The 17520-nt window shown below is 58.8% G+C and overlaps 1 protein-coding gene across 1 annotated transcript in view; it reads left to right on the top strand.

Moving 5' to 3' along the window:
- Nucleotides 1–359: 359 nt before the first annotated feature.
- The window catches only part of CFAP77 (cilia and flagella associated protein 77), a 93147-nt gene continuing 75986 nt past the window's right edge, over nucleotides 360–17520 (top strand). The window contains exon 1 of the mRNA XM_008152499.3: nucleotides 360–624. Coding sequence (XP_008150721.1) covers nucleotides 436–624 — 189 coding nt within the window. The 5' untranslated portion in view covers nucleotides 360–435. The remainder of the gene's footprint in view (nucleotides 625–17520) is intronic.

Genomic DNA, 17520 nt, shown 5'->3' on the forward strand with positions numbered 1-17520 from the left:
CCAGGGATTACTCTTGGAGTTTTCTCACGTCTATTTAAGAAAAAATCTGAAAACGTCCGCTTTGATGGCAGCCAATAGTTTCCTGAAACAAACAAGGTCCACATGGAACCGTTGGCGTCCCGTCGTCATGGAGACAGGCCATTCCATCTTCCCTAAGGGGTGGTCTTGACTTTCTCTCCTTCCCGGATCCGCGGCGCGGCACCCGGAAGATGCCGTGAGGAACCAGAGGGACCTATGTGGGCCGTTAGGTCTCCTTGGGACGAGGAGGCTGCCGAGGGAGGTGCACCCCGCTCCGGAGGGAGCCCGGAGTCTGGGGCCCACCCCGCGGTCCAAGTGGTGGGGTCCAAGTGGTGGGCTCCTCGGAGCTCCGCGCGGGGCCCCAAGCTGGGAAGCGCACCGGGTCCAGCCCCGGGTCGACTCCCCGCGACCCCCAGGATGCCAGAGGCCAAGAGCTCCCGCCCGGACCCCCTGCGATGGACGAAGCAGCCGGTGCGCCGCTCCGTCAGCCAGATCTGCCCGCCCCCGCGGCGGCCCCTGACCGTGGCCGACATCCGGCCGGGCATGGAGAACGAGAGGCTGGGGGTCGTGCGGGATTCCATGTTTCAGAACCCGCTCATCGTCAAGGTGAGAGCCCTTTCGAGCTCGCCCCTCGCTGAGCGCCCGTTCGTCCGGGGGTGCCCGCGTCCAGCCCTGGCCCCACGGCCCGGGTCCCAGCGCGGCGCTGGGGGCTCCCGCTCCGGTCCCCACAGACCTGGACCCCCCTGCGGTCACAGGCGGCATCCTCTCTGAGCCTCAGCTCTCATCCTCAAAGTGGGGTGATAAGGGCACTCATTAAAGGGAGCGATTGGGAAGACTGAACAGGGTGAACCCCGCGGGACCCCTGGCACAGCCCCCTGCCACGCGGCGAGCCCGCCATGCTGGCCGCTGCTATTACCCGGGAGCCTGCCCGGGAGCCCACGGGGTGACAGGTCTCACACACCCAATGTCCCCCCCCCCCTACCCGCCCCTGCACACCGGCCGCTGCCGCGCAGTGGGCGCTCTGTGCCTCCTGGGAGCCCCGCTTCTCACGGTCATTTCCCTCCATCGAACTCTGATCGGAGGTGCGACACTAAGAAACAGTGCGAGTCCGGGCCCCGGGCGGCCGACTGCCGGGAGTGGGGGACCGAGGTTTCTACCTGGATCGCCGCCCCCTGCTCGGCACTTCCCTCGTTTAGTCTCGTTTCTGGGCTGGTGGTCAGCCCACACCCCACGCTTTCCCGGGCCCCAGGCAAGTCCAATGGAGGCTTGGCTTTGGGCAGCGGCCCGTGGCAGGTCCACCTTGCGCCGCTGGAGGGCAGTGTGCCTTCAAAAATGCGCAGCTCCAGCGGCGGGAGGTGAACGGCGCCGCGGTAACCGTGGATTCAGTAACGAGTATTTACCTGAGCCCCAGGCCTGCTTGGAGCCTAGACTGGAGGCGTTTGTGGGTGGTCTTGTTTGGGGGTCCAGGGAGCCTGGGGTTTCTAAACATCGCGCTAGAACTCGCTGAGTTACTTGGTTCGTGGGATGCATGGACTCTCTCTTGCCTCCCCTCGCTGTGTGCCTGGCTCCCCACCCCGGGAAGCAGCTTGTCACCCTGGGCCCCTTCCCTCACACGCCAAAGTAGAACAAGACCCTCGCTTATTTCAGGGTGACAGGGCCACTCTGAGCGGACAGATGGGCCAGACAGATGGGGTTCACCATTCTGGGATCAAGTCCCCCAACTCGGATCAGCCACTTTAGTGTTAGGTCATCGCTTTTACCCGGGCATCACTCTGGGGTGTTCTTACCTGCATATGAACTGGCATGTTGGAGTTACTGTTCTCCATGGTGACTCAGTCATGTGTGATGCCCATTTACACACATCTATATATGTAAAAGCCTCAGCGACCATTAAGACCAGTCAACCGAACGACCGGTCAACAGTCACTATGACACGCACTAACCACCAGGAGGCAGATGCTCAACACAGGAGCTGTCCTCTGGTGGTCAGTGCACTCCCACAGCCAACCTCCCACGGTTCCTCTCTCCCCCTCTCACCCCTCCCCCTGCCAGCCAGGCCCAATTGACCCTGATGGGTTGGGACTGGGTGAGATGGCCCCAATCGGCCCTGATCACCGGCCAGACCGAGGGACCCCACCCGTGCACGAATTTGTGCACTGGGCCTCTAGTATATACATACACACATTAGACATATACATACATTGTGTACACATCTACACATACATGTGTACATATACAGAATACATACATAATATAATATAGGGGTGGGCAAAACTAGGACTATAGCTGTTCCTATGGAAAATAATACAATAATTAATAAATCACACAAGGATAAACTGTTTCATGGACTCACAACTGTAAACCTACTTCTGCCCACCCTGCATAGGTATGGAAATCACATTTCCTTCCTTTTCTCCTTGTGCTTGCCTCACTCCACTTTGAGGTCAGCATTTGGCCTCTGGGTGGCGCTAGCCGCCCGGCTCCCAGGACAGATTCCACCTCGCTCTGTGCACCTGCGTTTAGGTTGGGGATTGCAGATGTCTGACTGAGGGCCAGGGGCTTGTCTTCAGGGCGTAAGATGAGGAGATGAGCGCAGGACTGCCCTGGCGGGCGGTGGCTGCGTCCCTGTGAAGGGGGGCTGTGTGCCCTCGCACTGCACCTGGCTCCTCCCCTCCAGGGCCCCGGGGCCAGCGGGCCTTCCCTTCTCCTTCCTCCCCCAGTTCCTGATGGGCTGTGGGTACTTCCTGCCGCAGTTCTGACATGTCCACGCTTCAGCGCTAAACGCCGCCTCGGGCCTTTGCACCCCAGCCGGGCCCACGTGCGCTGGGAGCCTGAGAGGGGGAAGGAGCCCTGGCCGCCGCCTTTTGCAGCCCCTCTTGCAGATGGCACCGCGGCGCTCCGGCTTCCGGCTCAGCAGGATCACCACTCCAAACAGCTTCCTATATAAAAATTTAAATTACAAACAAACTTTGGGGTTTTGACTTTCAAGAAAAGAAGATTGAAGGTACTCAAGATTGTGGAGCCTTTTAGAAATCTTAAAAAAAAAAAAAAAAATCAGGCCTTACCCGGTTTGGCTCAGTGGATAGAGCGTCGGCCTGAGGACTGGAAGGTCCCGGGTTCGATTCCGGTCAAGGGCATGTACCTTGGTTGCGGGCACATCCCCAGTGGGGGGTGTGCAGGAGGCTGCTGATCGACGTTTCTCTCTCATCGGTGTTTCTAACTCTCTATCCCTCTCCCTTCCTCTCTGTAAAAAATCAATAAAATATATATATATATATATATATATATTTTTAAATATATTTTATTGATTTTTTACAGAGAGAAAGAGAGAGGGACAGAGAGTTAGAAACATCGATGAGAGAGAAACATCGATCAGCTGCCTCCTGCACACCCCCCACTGGGGATGTGCCCGCAACCAAGGTACATGCCCTTGACGGGAATCGAACCTGGGACCTTTCAGTCCGCAGGCCGACGCTCTATCCACTGAGACAAACCGGTTTCGGCAACAATAAAATATATTTTTTTTAAAAATCGGTTGCTCACGTTTCTTTTGGGGCCTGGCTGGTGGCTCCTCAGGGTGGCACGCAGGTTGTGAGCGTATTTAGGTTCTAAGTCTGAACTGAGGGCCGCGTCTATAGGGAAGGACATAGCCCCTTAGCATCGGCCCTCGCTCCACCCTCCGGGGCCGCTGCTCGGGCTGTGTTCTCCGGTGAACAGGACCAGGCTCGCTTTTCATCTCACACGCACGCCACCTGATCAAACCAGCGGGGCTGTTCCACAGGCTCGGAGTGTACCAGGACGATGCACGCCAGTCTGTCAAGAACAGGCCTGCAGGCCTCGGCCGGGTTTGCCCAGTGGATAGAGCGTGGGCCTACGGGATTGATTCCGGTCAAGGGCACGTACCTCAGTTGCAGCCCCCTCCCTATCCCGAGCCCTGGTCAGGGCGCATGCAGGAGGCAGCCGATCAATGTGTCTCTCTCACATCAATATTTCTCTCTGTCTTTCCGTCCCTTTTCCACTCTCTCTAAAAATCAGTGGGAAAATATTCTCAGGTGAGGATTAAAAAAAAAAAAGAACAGGCCTGCAAGATGCCCAGTAACCAGGCGAAAAGTGAGAAACTCAGACGCCCACACCCGCATTGCATCTCCAAACGCTCGACAAGGCTCTGCCTCGTTTAAAACCAAGCCAGCCAGGTGATTAGCAGAACTGACTTAACCGAGCGGGTGTTTCATGTGGTCCCCAAAACATGGAATTATTTCCCGTTAGAGCTTCTGCTCTGGTGTCGAAAGTGACGTGCTGTTAGCCAGTTCTCCTGCAGAGGCGACTTTCCGGGAAGAATAAAATTAAATAGAAGAAGAACCGAGCTTGCCTCTCCCCTCCCCAGAGTTCTGCGACTCAACAGACGCCCGCCGCCTTCAATCGCGCGGAGCCTGGCAGCGCGCATGCGCCCCGCAGCTCAGCGACGCCTGTCAATCCAGTTCTGGGAGAGACGGCTTGGTTTGCTCCCTGACAGCCTGGAATCTTCTGTCGCCCTGGAGAGGCAGCCATGTACAGGGGAACTGACGGAATCGAGCCCCCCTCAGAAAGTGCAAATGATCACGGCTGCCGGTTTTTTCCATAATTTATTGATGCTTTTGTTTTCTGTGGGGGTTTGTGTCACAAACAGGAAGTGCATGCACTTGTAAAATAGAGTCATCTAACCACATGGGAGGGGCTTGCAGACAGCTAGTGGATTCCTTTTTTTGAGGAGAGGCAGGCCCGGGGAGGGGAAGAGACTCGCGGGCGCCGCTCTGACCGGTCACAAGGTGGGATGAGATTCTGGCTCCGGACTCCCAGCCGCGCGCTTTTCGGCCCACAACACACTAATTAATTCGGGGCAGCCCAGACTGGGTACACAGTGCAGCAGGCGGTCAGATGTTGACCCGCGAATCTGACGCCCACATTTCACTCAGCGCCCCTTCCAAAATGCCTTCTACTCGTTTCTCGGGGCCTGGCGGCAGCTAAGACATGCTTACTGACTGCGTACTGAGCGCCCAGCACTTTCCCAGGTTTCCTTGGGGGCATAGAACCAAGTCCAGAACTGAGCCCCTGCCCACAAGGAGTTAACTATTTAGCTGGGGAGATGGAGTTTGTGCCATGTAAACTGCATGCACATATATAGGTGCTTAACACAGCACCTGCCTTAAAGAAAGCTCGCAGGAATGGTAGCTCTTATTCCTGTGTGTGTGCACCCCCTGCGAGTTTCAGAGGCGCTGCCTGAGCCAGAAGGGTTGATTGGAGGGGCGGACGCCCTGAGCAGGTCTCAGAGGCCTGGTGAAGACAGGCCTGGCGGGGACCTTGCAGGGTGCAGATCACGGTGCTGGGAACACTGAGCCCCTGGGGTGCACCTTCTGTAGATCCCGAGCCCACAGGTTCCACCCCAACTCTAGTGAGCTTACGAGACTCCGTGCCGCCGCCGGGCCCGTTACCGCTATCGCCACGAGGAAGCACTTACTTAGAGCCAGTGGGTTCGGATTGGATGCGCCCCCAAATTAGGAACCTCGTCAGGCCCACGAACAGCCTAACGTCTGCGTAAATGTCAACGCTGGTGAACATGGACGCCTGGAGCCCATCGCAAAGCAGGCGGCAGCGAACCAGCCCTTTCCAGTAAAGCGTGAAAACGTTACACTCGGCTTCATCCCTTGAAGAGACGAGACTGCCGGTTGCCTGGCGCCTTTTACATCCGGTTACGATGTAACAGGAGAAATGAACGGGGAGGAAGGGGTTAAAAGTGGCTGTCCATCCTGATGGCCCCGCCTGGGTGGCCGGCCAGCGGGTAGGTTTGTGTTTTGGTTCATCTATCCTTGCCACTTCCCCTCTCGGTCCTGGCTTTCTTTCGGAACCAAAGCCTCCCCTCCGGGCGCAGCCACATCCTCCGGGCGCGCCCAGGGCTGGCCGCCTGGGCCACGGCAAAGGCTTCTCAGGGCGTCGCCCCCCCCTCTCCCCTCCAGCTCCTGGCCGCCTGTTTCTTCCCTCAGCCACAAACAGCCGCACGTCGGTGCCGGGCAGATCTAACTCGCAGCCCCGCCAGAGAGAAAGGCCAGCGCAGGGTGGGCGGCGGCGTGGAGCGGGCGGGCCCGAGGGCGAGGCTGCCTCAGCCACCTGCTGGCGGTGCCGCCCGCCGGGAGGTCACTTACCGTGAGCCTCGGTTTCCTCTGTAAACGGGCTGACAGCAGCTGGCACCTGGCCACGGAGCTGTGAGACTGACTGAGACGGCCCCGGGCGCAGGCCCCGGAGGGCACGTCCTATGCGGGCAGTTTGGGTATTTCCCGGGGCCAGGATCCCATGGCTCCTTCCCCGTCTGTTCCCCCAGACAGCCTTCTGATTCTCATCCGCTGACGCTGAGTAAACGCTATCGATCTGCACTTGCAAAATAAAATTGTAATGACACCCACCCACCCCGGTGCTCCCTCTTCCCCCATGGTGTTCTCTCGAAGAATGCGGTCACCCACCCCATCCCCGTGTCCTGCGCCTGTGTGCCCTGGAGGAGATGGGTGCGCCCGGCGACAGGCAGACGGACACCCCGCTCTCCAGCACTCCCGAGAGTTCCTGGGCAAGTGGCCTGACTTCTGAGCCTCAGTTTCCTCCTTTGTGAAGCACGAGTGCCTACTTCCCAAGGTGATGGAGACGGAGGAAACGGACTCCAGCTCGTGGAAGAGATTATGATGGAATTATTATAGATAGAGTTATGATAGATCCTTCTAGAATGAGACCAGTGGTCCTCGGTTGAGGGGCAGTTTTGCTCCCCAGGGAACACCTGCCACATCTGAAGATTTTATCACAATGGGGGGTGGGGTGGGGGGCGCGGCGATGCCACTGGCATCTAGTGGGTAAAGCCGGGGATGCCGCTCAGTGTCCTCAACGCCCAGGACGCCCCTCAGATAGGGAGTCATCCGACCCCAGTGTCAGTGGTGCGACGCTGAGGAAGCCGGACCGGAAACGAGCACAGGGAGGATTCGCGGTTAGTTCACGTGGCCCAGGGGCTCTGAAAAGCTCAGGCACAGACTGTAGAAATGAGACGTCCATTTCATCGCTCCTCTCTCCATTGTTTGCTTCTGTGCCTCCTCCCCCACAACACACACACTTAACGGCTATTTTACACCCTCCTCCTTTTGAATCCATTTCCTCGCCCTCGGTTATGGCTTCCTAAGTCTGCTGGCTTTCGTGTAGGGCTTGTCTGTCTCCAGCCTCAGCCACGTTGTAGTTTAAAAAAATAAAGAGCGTGTCCAGCACTCCCTGGAGGGTGGCCCAGGAAGGCGCCGGGGAGCCAAGGAGCACAGGGCGGTCTGATCTGGCTGGTCCAAGCCTGGGTTCCCTGGCCACCACCCCAAGGGCCGGGCTTCTTTCACCGCAGCACGAACTCATCTGAGACGTAACACGGAATCGATTTGGTTACACCAGGAATTACACTCCGGTGGCCAGGGCCCCGCCGCAGCCTGACAAGTCGCCGTGGCAGTAAGGGCAGCTTTCCAGGGAAGCGAATGAGTGCCCTCATAAAGAAAACAGCTATTCCCCCGCAGGTAAAGGCACAAGCATCTCAAGGCGCTTCGGTCAAGAGACTGACCGACGTGGGTCAAGAGCAGAAAGGTCCACATGAGCAGCGCCCCGCGGGGAGGACGCCCCCCCGCCCCCTGGGACCATCGGAGGAAGCACGTAATGAGCCCAAGAGGCGCTGCTGAGCTTTTCTGCGAACCAAACAACACACATTTGGGAGACCAATGAGCCAGAGCGGCAGGACGGATGCCTTTGTGCGGATCAGAATCGTCTGTGTTTGTCCAGAAGAGGGAGCAGGAGGCTCCGAGCGCTTTGATTCCAGGGGAGGGCGTCCGTGACAGGCTGCCCGCTCGCTGCCAGGGGCCGGCCGTGCGTCGCCACCAGCACAGCGTCCCAGCCGCATCGGCGCAGCGGAGAGAGCCCACAGAGACGGGCTCCCCAAACCCAGGCGGAGCGGGGGGCTCGTGGCCGTGACACGGCGGTGCAGAGAACTAGAGAGGTCACTGCTGGCCGCTTCCACCGAACGCGGTGCTCTGGCCCTGCTGCCGCGTTACCTCCGTCCTGGTGTCCCCAGGGTGTGGGATCGCACCCCCTCCCCTGTCTCCCGAGAGATCACGAAGGCAGAGGGCTGGCTGTTTGTTTGTTTGTTTATGTCGGCATGCGGAGGGAGCCCATCGGTCAGCGAGCGCCGCAACGTGCAAGGTTCCGGTGGGAACGCAAGAGGGTTAAGAATTTGTCCCCATGGAGCTGTGGGCTGGTCAAGGCAGAGCCAGCCTGGCTCAGTCAACCAGCAATCACCGTGATCACAGGTGGAAGGAGAGGGCGTGAGGGGCGAGCGTCAGCGAGAGGAGCGCCCGGCTGGGCTGTGGGACCGGTGGGCTCCGTGGGTGGACAGGAGAGGGAGGGCCCCCCGGGGCGGCGCTGGCCTGGGTGCGAGGTGTTTTCCGCGGGCAGCGACGAGGCTAGGATTCTGTGAGCGCGGTGAGGGCGTGGCGGAGATGCGTGCACGCGCTGCGGGGTCAGCAGGCCCTTTGGCGTACCTCCAGGCCCACAGGGACACGCCCGACGGCAGGACACCGCGGTGTGACCAGGCCATCGCCAAGGCCGCCTCTGCTGGGTGGGGCGCACAGACCTAGGCACCGAGGCTACGGGGGAAGCCAGCCTGGACGGAGGCTCTGCTGTCAAAAGGACTAACAATCTTGTAGACACTGGCATAAGAACAGACAGCAAAGTAGTACAGATGAGGTGACCGCTGTCTGCCGGACCATGCTCACCGGCAGGCCTCAGACCAGGTGGCTGGAGCCGAAAACTGACACAGACCAGGAGTGAGTGAGTGCAGGGGCTGGCGAGGTGGGGCAGAGGTGGAGCCAGGTTTCAGATGGCCTGAAGCTGAGAGACCAGAGACATGGACAGCGGATCCCGGGGCCAGCGCCTCCCTCCCTGCCCTGACGGGACAGCGGGCCCACAGGACACGCCCGACGGCAGGACACCGCGGTGTGACCTGGCCATCGCCAAGGCCGCCTCTGCTGGGCGGGGTGCGCTCACTGCCTCCGGCTTCCTACCAGGCCGCATGTTCCAGGGCCCATGGAAGGACGTGCGTGATGGTTAGGGTGTCTGCGATTTGCTTACTTTTTGCAAGTAAGACCAGCCCCCAGTCTGTCAGGCTCTGATTGTCACCAGGTCGTTAGAGGGAGCCTGCTGGCGTGCTTCCTTGTGGGGAGCGGGGCCCCCGGGGCGCACTGGGCTTCCTGCCGCCTCCCAACCAACCCTTTCTGAACTGTCGGGGCTGCTCTCTCCGCAGGTGCCAGTGGGCATAGGTGCTGAGGTGTAAGCGGGTCTTTCCGGCTCCCCCCTTCTGGAGGGGAGCATCTGTCTGGCGTCTGAGGGCCCATCTCTCGGTCAGCAGCCTGCTTTCTCGAGGCAGATCCTCCCAGGCCGCCTGGCAGGTGCTTGGGGGCCTGACTTCCCCCAGCGTCGCAGGGATGGGGGGCCGGGATGCTGGGCTTCCCGGGAGCGCTGGCTGAGGACCCTGTGGCCAGCTGACACGCCTGCCCTTCGTGGAGCCCCTGTGTGCCTGGCCTTTCGTGGTCATCACCCCCTGAAGTCTTTGCAACAATCCTGGGAGACGGGGTTAGCGTCATTCCCATTTTACAGATGGAGAAGCTGAGGCTTAGAGAGGTTACACAAGTCGTCCTCAGTCATCGGGCTGCCGCGGGGAGGAGCCAGGCTTCCGGCCCGCTCCCCACGGCCCGAGGGAGGCCATAAATGCTGTGCAAGTCAGAAGAACTCTGACGCCAGGGCCCTGTTTGCTGAGTCCCGCCAAGTGCCAGACTCTCACAGACATGCTCTCAGCTCTGCAGGGGCCGTGTTCTGGGCTCAGAAAGGCTCAGCAACACGCTCAAAAGTCACACAGCGGGGAGATGGCAGAGGACAAGGCCTGTGCGCAGCCGCGGCGTGTCACGGTCCTGACGGGTTGGCCACACTGTCTGTCGCCCCAGAGCCTCCCTGGTCCTGACGGGAGAGAGGAATCCAGGTCATCTCCATCCCTCCAAAGCACCCACTTCCTCAGAGGTGCACGTGCTGTTCTCACGGAGCCTACGGCCTACCTGGGCGCACACGCACCACACATGCACATGCGCCACACATGCACATGAACCACATATGCCTATGCACAGGCACCATGCACGCACATGCACAACACATGTACCATGCACACACATGTACCACGCGCACCACACATGCACATGCACCATGCACACCCACACGTGCAGATGTGGTCCGCACAAGGCTGAAACAATGGGACCAGGCTGGGGTCAGACATGCCGGAGAGTTAGGAGCGTGAGGGACGGCCGTGGCCGTGGCCGTGGCCGTGGCCGTGGCCCGGAGTGTCCGGAAAAGCCCCGGGAGCTGCTGGGAGGCCAGGCAGGACTCAGCCCTGCGGAGAGAGAGGTCCTCTCAGATGCAGAAACGCCAGACGAGGGAGACACTGGGTGCCCGGAGCTTGGGTGTCCGAGGGAACTGGAGGAGCCTGATTGGGGGAAGGCATCATGGGGCGGCTTACGGAGTCCGCGCGTACGTTTTAAGAAGAGACAAGACATAAAGAGAGGGGCGTGGACACTGCGTTTCCCACGGCGCGGAGTTTAGGTTCTTCAAAACGTGTGCGTCTGCGGGCGGGGCCAGGATGGCCGGGGGCGAAACTGCCACCCAGGCTGACCAGGGTGGCCTCAGCCGTTCAAAGGGAAGGGGTCCCTCCCCCCCCCCCCGCCCCCACGCCGCCCCACCTCCCTAATCAGTGAGAGCAAATTGTTATCAGATTAGCGCCAGCCCTGAAAAGCACAGTCCGGCCCCCTCACAGTTAGTTAGCATTTAGATGGCCTGGGCCGGGCCCACACAACAGGCATCAAAGCCGGCTGCGGGCGGCTGCGGGATTAATTTCTTTAACCAACAGGCCTGATCTGGCCCAACTCATTACCCTGCCTCGTCAGTGTGGCTGGGAGATGCGATTGAAGATTATGGCGTTGAGGCCGGGCCCTGCTTTCCGCCGAGCGCCGGGCTGTTGAGTGGCACATTCTCCCTGCCCGCCAATGCTCAGCGGCCTGAGGTTCTAATTCTGCTTCATTTAAACTTCATCAACTTTTCCAATCAAGTGGAAGGATCGAGATGGGCTCTGTGAGCAGAAAGGCCGCTTCCCTTTGTCCCGTAATTTATTCTGTTTTCTCCTTTCCTCCCCCCGCCCTGCTTTCTCTCGCCCGCCTCGCTCTGCGCCCCCACCAGGCCCCCCTCCTTATCCCAATGCTGAAAATGAGATTACAGTATTTAAATGACTATGATAATCAATCCGGGGACCCGGAGCTGAGACTGAGGTTAATTTTTCTTCGCAGAACAAAGGCGCGCGGTGCCTCGGGGACGGGAAGGGGCCGCCCGGGCGCCTGCTGGCGTGTGTCTCCCCCTGAAGCTGCGGCTGAGGGTGTTTCCTTGTTGCTAACCAGGCACCGGGTGTGATGCTGCACGGCGGCAGCGCCTGGGAGAGCAGGGATGTCATTTTGAACTGATAAACAGCGAACGGCCTTCAATCAACGATTTTAATGGGGAAAAAAAGTCACTTGTGAGATCGGAGTCCAGATCTAATGAAAGGGCGATCATTTCCCTTGTTTATTTTTAAACCCGCGAGGAATCACTTCCCACGGCGTTGGAACGAGTAATTGCAGCCACGCGGTGGCCCCTAAACTTTGGAACAAAGAGCCTCGTCACTCAGGCGGACTCCTTCCTGGCAGCTCTGGCGGCCGTAAAAGTTGAGATTTTGTCATGTTCCGGCTAATTGGAGACAGGGTCGTCATCCATTGAACACCGACAGGAAAGGGACTTGTTGGGCTGGTACCTGTGGCACGCGCGAGCTGGTACCCGCCGCCCCCCCCCCCCCCCCGGCCCCGCTTCTGGAACAGAGAGAATCAACATATGCAGATTTCTTTGTCTCCCTCTGCTAGCTCGTCAGGGCTGTTTTACACGCCGCCACCCAGTGCTATCTTTTATTTGTGTCAGGAGAACGGAGTTGACAAGTTCCGTGTACAATGCGCGTTGCGAGGCACATGTTTCATCCCGGTTTTGAGCAGGAAGAAACCGTCTTTCCACGGAACGAGCAGCAGCATCGGGACGGCTTCTTAGGGGAGCGCGGGGCTCTGAACCTGACCTGCGCACGCGGTCCAGCGAGGTCTAACGCGTTTGTTACAAAGCAGGGTTCGGTTTCCACATGCAACCCTAGTTGGGGGGGATGAGAGCCAAGGTCTTCCAGCAGGGGTGCCTAATGCCGCCCCCCCTCCCTCCCCGCCCCCCGCCCAAGTTGTTTTGGGCTGGAGAACACTGCTCCTCCTCCAGAGTGAAATGACTGTTTCAGGCCCTTTAAGCTGTGGGCGAGTCTGACAGCTCTCTGCATTTGCAGCGCAAGGTGTTTAATAACCACCCTCGTCTGAAGGAGCAGCAAAAACCACCAGCAGCCTTATTGGTGAAGAGTGAGCCCCCCCATCTCCACTTCCCGTCTCTGTTTACCTAAAAAAGGAGACTCTCTCGCCCTCTGTGCTACCAAATTCATGTGGGGGCAGCGGTTTACGGTGACATTTTTCTTCCTTATAGCAAATATTGACTCACCGTGGGGAAATTAAAACTCCATTAGGCGCCGCTCCCCAGTACAGCGGCTGCAGCCCGCCGCGGAGCTGCCATTAATTGGGCTCGTCCTCGGGAAGGATGTAGGGAGGCCGAGGGAAGGAGAGGAGATGGGTTCAAACTATAATTCCTCACAGTGACACCGCCCCACCAGCCGCGGTGATCATTACACGGCTATTCGTCTAAATGTAGAGAAGCGCTGCCTGATACGATGATGAAATGTGCCCGCACCCAGAGCCCGCAGCGAGCTGTTTCCAGGCTGGGGGTATCCGCCTGAAGACGCGGGTGCCAGCCTGGCCCAGATGTGGGCGACTCAGGCCTGGCCTCCCCGGGCACTGATTCTGCCGCGGGGGAAGACTTTTCCTCCCTGAGACGAGACGAGATGCCCTCCGCCCGCCACAGCTCCCTTTCCAACGTGAGCGCTCCGGCTTCCTGCCCACCGTCCCCTCTGCCCACCGTCCCCTCTGCCACCGTCCCCTCTGCCACCGTCCCCTCTGCCCACCGTCCCCTCTGCCCACCGTCCCCTCTGCCCACCGTCCCCTCTGCCCACCGTCTCCCCTGCCCACCGTCCCCTCTGCCACCGTCCCCTCTGCCCACCGTCCCCTCTGCCCACCGTCCCCTCTGCTCACCGTCCCCTCTGCCCACCGTCCCCTCTGCCCACCGTCCCCTCTGCCCACCGTCCCCTCTGCCCACCGTCTCCCCTGCCCACCGTCCCCTCTGCCCACCGTCCCCTCTGCCCACCGTCTCCTCTGCCCACCGTCCCCTCTGCCCACCGTCCCCTCTGCCCACCGTCCCCTCTGCCCACCGTCTCCTCTGCCCACCAGCAATTCCTGTGGGGCCCACCTGAATCCCATTGCGACTCCCCTGCTCCTTCTCAGCTCCGGCGATTTGCCCTGCTTTGTGGCTAGGACCGCCGTGAGGAATGACCGCAACCTGCGTGGCCAGAATCGGAGGTCAAGGCGCCGGCCCGGCGGCTCCTTCTGAGGCCGTGAGGCAGGACCTGTCATGGGCTCTGCCTTGGGCTTGTAGACGGCTGTCTCATGTTCACACGGCCTTCTCCCTACATGTGTGTCTATGTCTGAATTCCCCCTTTTTCTAAGGACATAGGTCATATTGGATTAGGGGCCCACTTTACTCCTTTATGACCTCATCTTAACGAATTGCCTTTGCAATGACCCTGTGGCCAAATCAGGTCACCTTATGAGGTCCCTGGGGTTAGGACTTCAACATGTGGACTGCTTTGGGCTTGGGTCCTGGTCCCTGGTCCATGAGTTGTGGTAAGGATAACAAGGTGACCCCTAGAGTGGCACTCGTCATTTTGAACTTGAGGCCACTCCCTTGATGGGGTCATGGAGATGGCATTTAGAGCTCGTGGACCACTCATGAATAAACAGCCATGTGCTATCTATGGTACTTTCGTCTTGTCATTCATCTTTAAACCTTAAGCATAGCCATCTGTAAGATACTCCTTGAGGTCATATCTTACACCATACTTCTTTTCCTTTCCTGCAGAGTTATTTATCCATCCATCCATCCATCCATCCATCTACCATCTATGTATCCATCCATCCTCTCTCCATCTATCCCTCCATCCATCCTTCCTTCCGTTCTTCCACCCATCCATCCACCCACCATCTATCCATCTATCCTCCCTCCTGCCATCCCTCCATCCATCCATCTACTCATCTCTCCATCCATCCATCCATCCATCCCTCCCTCCCTCCCTCCATCCATCTGTTGTTTTAGTCAACAAATGCTTTAGTATTGACTGAATTTCCACTTATGTGCCAGGCCCTGGACTAGATGTTGGTGAGCAAAATCGGACATGATCCCTGCCCTTGTGGAACCCTACAGTCTAATTGGGCAGATGAGCAGGAATGGAAGAATCCCAAGTAAACGTAGGATTGCAGATGTAGTAAGAGTGAAGAAAGAGCAGCTCATGGTGCAGTTAATTGGGAGATTTCACGTGGCTAGGAGTGGGGGTCAGGGGAGATTTCTTGGAGAAAATGAACATTGAGCTGGGATTTGAACTAACCAGGAAAGGAATGGGAGGTGGGGTGGAGGAGAGGGACAGGGCACTTCGGGCTCCTGGCAGAGCATGTGCGAAGAGCCTGGGCGGGAGAGAGTGCGGTGACCCCTGGCACTGAGGAGGGCTGGCGTGGTTGGATGTGGTGGGGAGAGAGTGCGGAGAGGCAGGGCTGTGTCTACTGGGCGGGATCATGCAGGGCCTGTTGGAGGCCGGTTGTGGAGTCTGACCTTTAGCCGAGAGTCCTGGGAGCCACGGGAGGCCCGTCCCCACTGTTAGCACGCACATTCCACTGTCTGTGTGTGGGTTCCGTGTGGGCAGGAACCAGGTCTCCTTCACGTCTTATCCCCAGTGCCCATAGCTCTTGGCATAAAGTAGGTGCTCAGTAAAAGTTTGCTGATCGAGTGAGCAAAGAAGCGGCTGACCGAGCTTCCTCGTGAACAGTCAGCCGGGCGTTTCTAGGAACGCCCCGATTTGTCTTCCAGTTCAAGGTTAAGACACTGCGTTTGTTTTTTTTTATTATTATATTTTATTGATTTTTTACAGAGAGGAAGAGAGAGGGATAGAGAGTTAGAAACATCGATGAGAGAGAAACATCAATCAGCTGCCTCTTGCACACCCCCTACTGGGGATGTGCCCGCAACCCGGAATCGAACCTGGGACCATTGAGTCCGCAGGCCGACGCTCTATCCACTGAGCCAAACCGGTTTCGGCAAGACACTGCGTTTTAAGGTTATCGACGGCCTGTTCTCCAGGACGAAGGCATCGCCGCGTGCACAGTGGGCGGCACCGACGCCCCTGCCTTGTGGCCTGGGGAGCTATGTCTGAGGGAACTCCGTGCCAGTGGGAAGAGGTCTGTATCAGCAGCACATGCTCCGGCCCCAAGCGCCGCAGAGCCCCATGGAGGACACTGCTGGGGGCGCGGGTGGTGTTCGGTCGGCCTGTTGGCTTGAGCATTTAACAAGGAAATCAAAGGGGGGACTTGGGAGGTGCGCCCCCACGGAGCGCAGCCATTGCGCCAGGCGCCCAGGGAAAGAGGGAGCCCCTAGAAGAGCTAGAAGGAGCTCTGCTGAGGGGGGTGCTGAGCCCCTGGCAGCCCAGGAGAGCGTGCGAGTCATACTTGCCTGCGGAGAGGAAGACATTGGTCCAGGACGCGTACCCTGGGCCGGTGGGTCCCTTCTGGGCCGCCTCCTGAGGTGGTGCCGTGGGCTGTGGGGATTTGTATTGTGTTTGCACGCCGACAGGGTAATCCTGGGAACAGCGGGGTGCAGGCAACCGGGCAGGCTTCCAACCCTGCTGATCAAAACAGCCCTCCTCTCCCCGGAGGCTCAGAGACAGAAAGAGCGGGCTAATGAAAACGTCAGCGAGATCGCCCCCTTCCTTATTTATTTACTTAACGCGGTCACTTCCATCTCGGGTTCAGAGAGGGGGGAGGGGGAGAGAGGGAGGGAGAGAGAGAGAGAGAGAGAGAGAGATTGCAGAAATTTGCCGGAAACCCATTTCCCCGATCGATCCTTCGCTGCGCGGCACGGCGCGCGGACCCGAACTCTTCTCCCCAGCTGTGGGTGATGACAAGAGTCTAGGAGGAGGGGTGGCTTGTGTTCGCTTTGAAGCAAACAAAAGATAAAAGTGGAGGAGGCCAGGTTGCTATGGACGCCTCGGCCTCCGGGGCGGTGGCCAGTCCCCGAGGGGTGTTGAGTCAGACAAGGTCACTGCGCTCCAACGGCCTTCACGGCGATCCTGGCAGCGTCTGGTTCCGCCGAGATGACGAGAATTCAGTTAATAGGGCACCTCATGGAGCCTGCGTGACCTGACCCTTCAAGACCAGGAGGGCACCCCAAGGGCCGCTTCATTTCTAACCCTTTCATGCTTGGTGATGTCAGCTAGCGACTTCATCAGCACCACTGCCCACCAGACCAGTGAGAGAGAGAGAGAGAGGGTTCAGCCTGGCGTGGACTTTGCCGCGTGGGCCTTTAATGCCGGCGAGCCTGAGGTCACGGTACCCAGAGGGTGCGTCTGGGGCTCACCATCCGTCAGCAGCAGATGCTCACCCCCAGGGAGACTCGGGCAGCGGAGAGCGGCCGGCCTGGTTGTGGACTTGGTAGGTGCGTTCGTCTCCTGTGGCTGCCATGACAACCACCACAACTGGACGGCTCGAAGCAGCAGACGACTATTAGCTCTGGAGACCAGGAGGCCGAAACCAAGATGCTGCGGGAGCCCTGGGACCGTCCCCGCGTCGTCCGGCTCCTGGCGCTCCAGGCGCTCCTCGGCTTGGGACGGAGTCGCTGCGATCCTGCCTGTGGGCACGTGGCCTTCTCCTCTACCTCTGTACTCTCCTTCTCTTCCCTAGAAGGACACTTCCCTTTGGAGGTAGGGCGCATGCGTTTAACCAGGATGCTCTCATCTCAAGGTCCTTTCACTTACTACGTCCGCAGAGACTGGTTGTCCAAGTGAGATCACACTCAGGTCCTTGGGGCATATCTTTTGGGGGCCACCCTTCCACCTACTTAAAGTTGGGTCAGAGAACGTTGTATTGGTCAGTGGATCCAGGTCGATGGAGCGAGCATGTCCCACTCTTGCTTCGAGAGAGGATTTGTGCCCCGCCTCTTTCTTCACGGCGTGAAGACACATGCAGCGTGACCGTGATAAAGAGCATTTAGAAGAGAATTCGGCTTTTAGAAGACCTTGGTCACGACCATGTCGCCTCCACCATTTCGAGTGGGAGGCCTCAGTGCTGTAGGAGAGAATTATGAAGAGTTCCAGCAACGAGGAAATGTTCATGACAA

The sequence above is a fragment of the Eptesicus fuscus genome, chromosome 15, assembly GCF_027574615.1.
Source record: "Eptesicus fuscus isolate TK198812 chromosome 15, DD_ASM_mEF_20220401, whole genome shotgun sequence".
Classification (NCBI taxonomy): domain Eukaryota; kingdom Metazoa; phylum Chordata; class Mammalia; order Chiroptera; family Vespertilionidae; genus Eptesicus; species Eptesicus fuscus.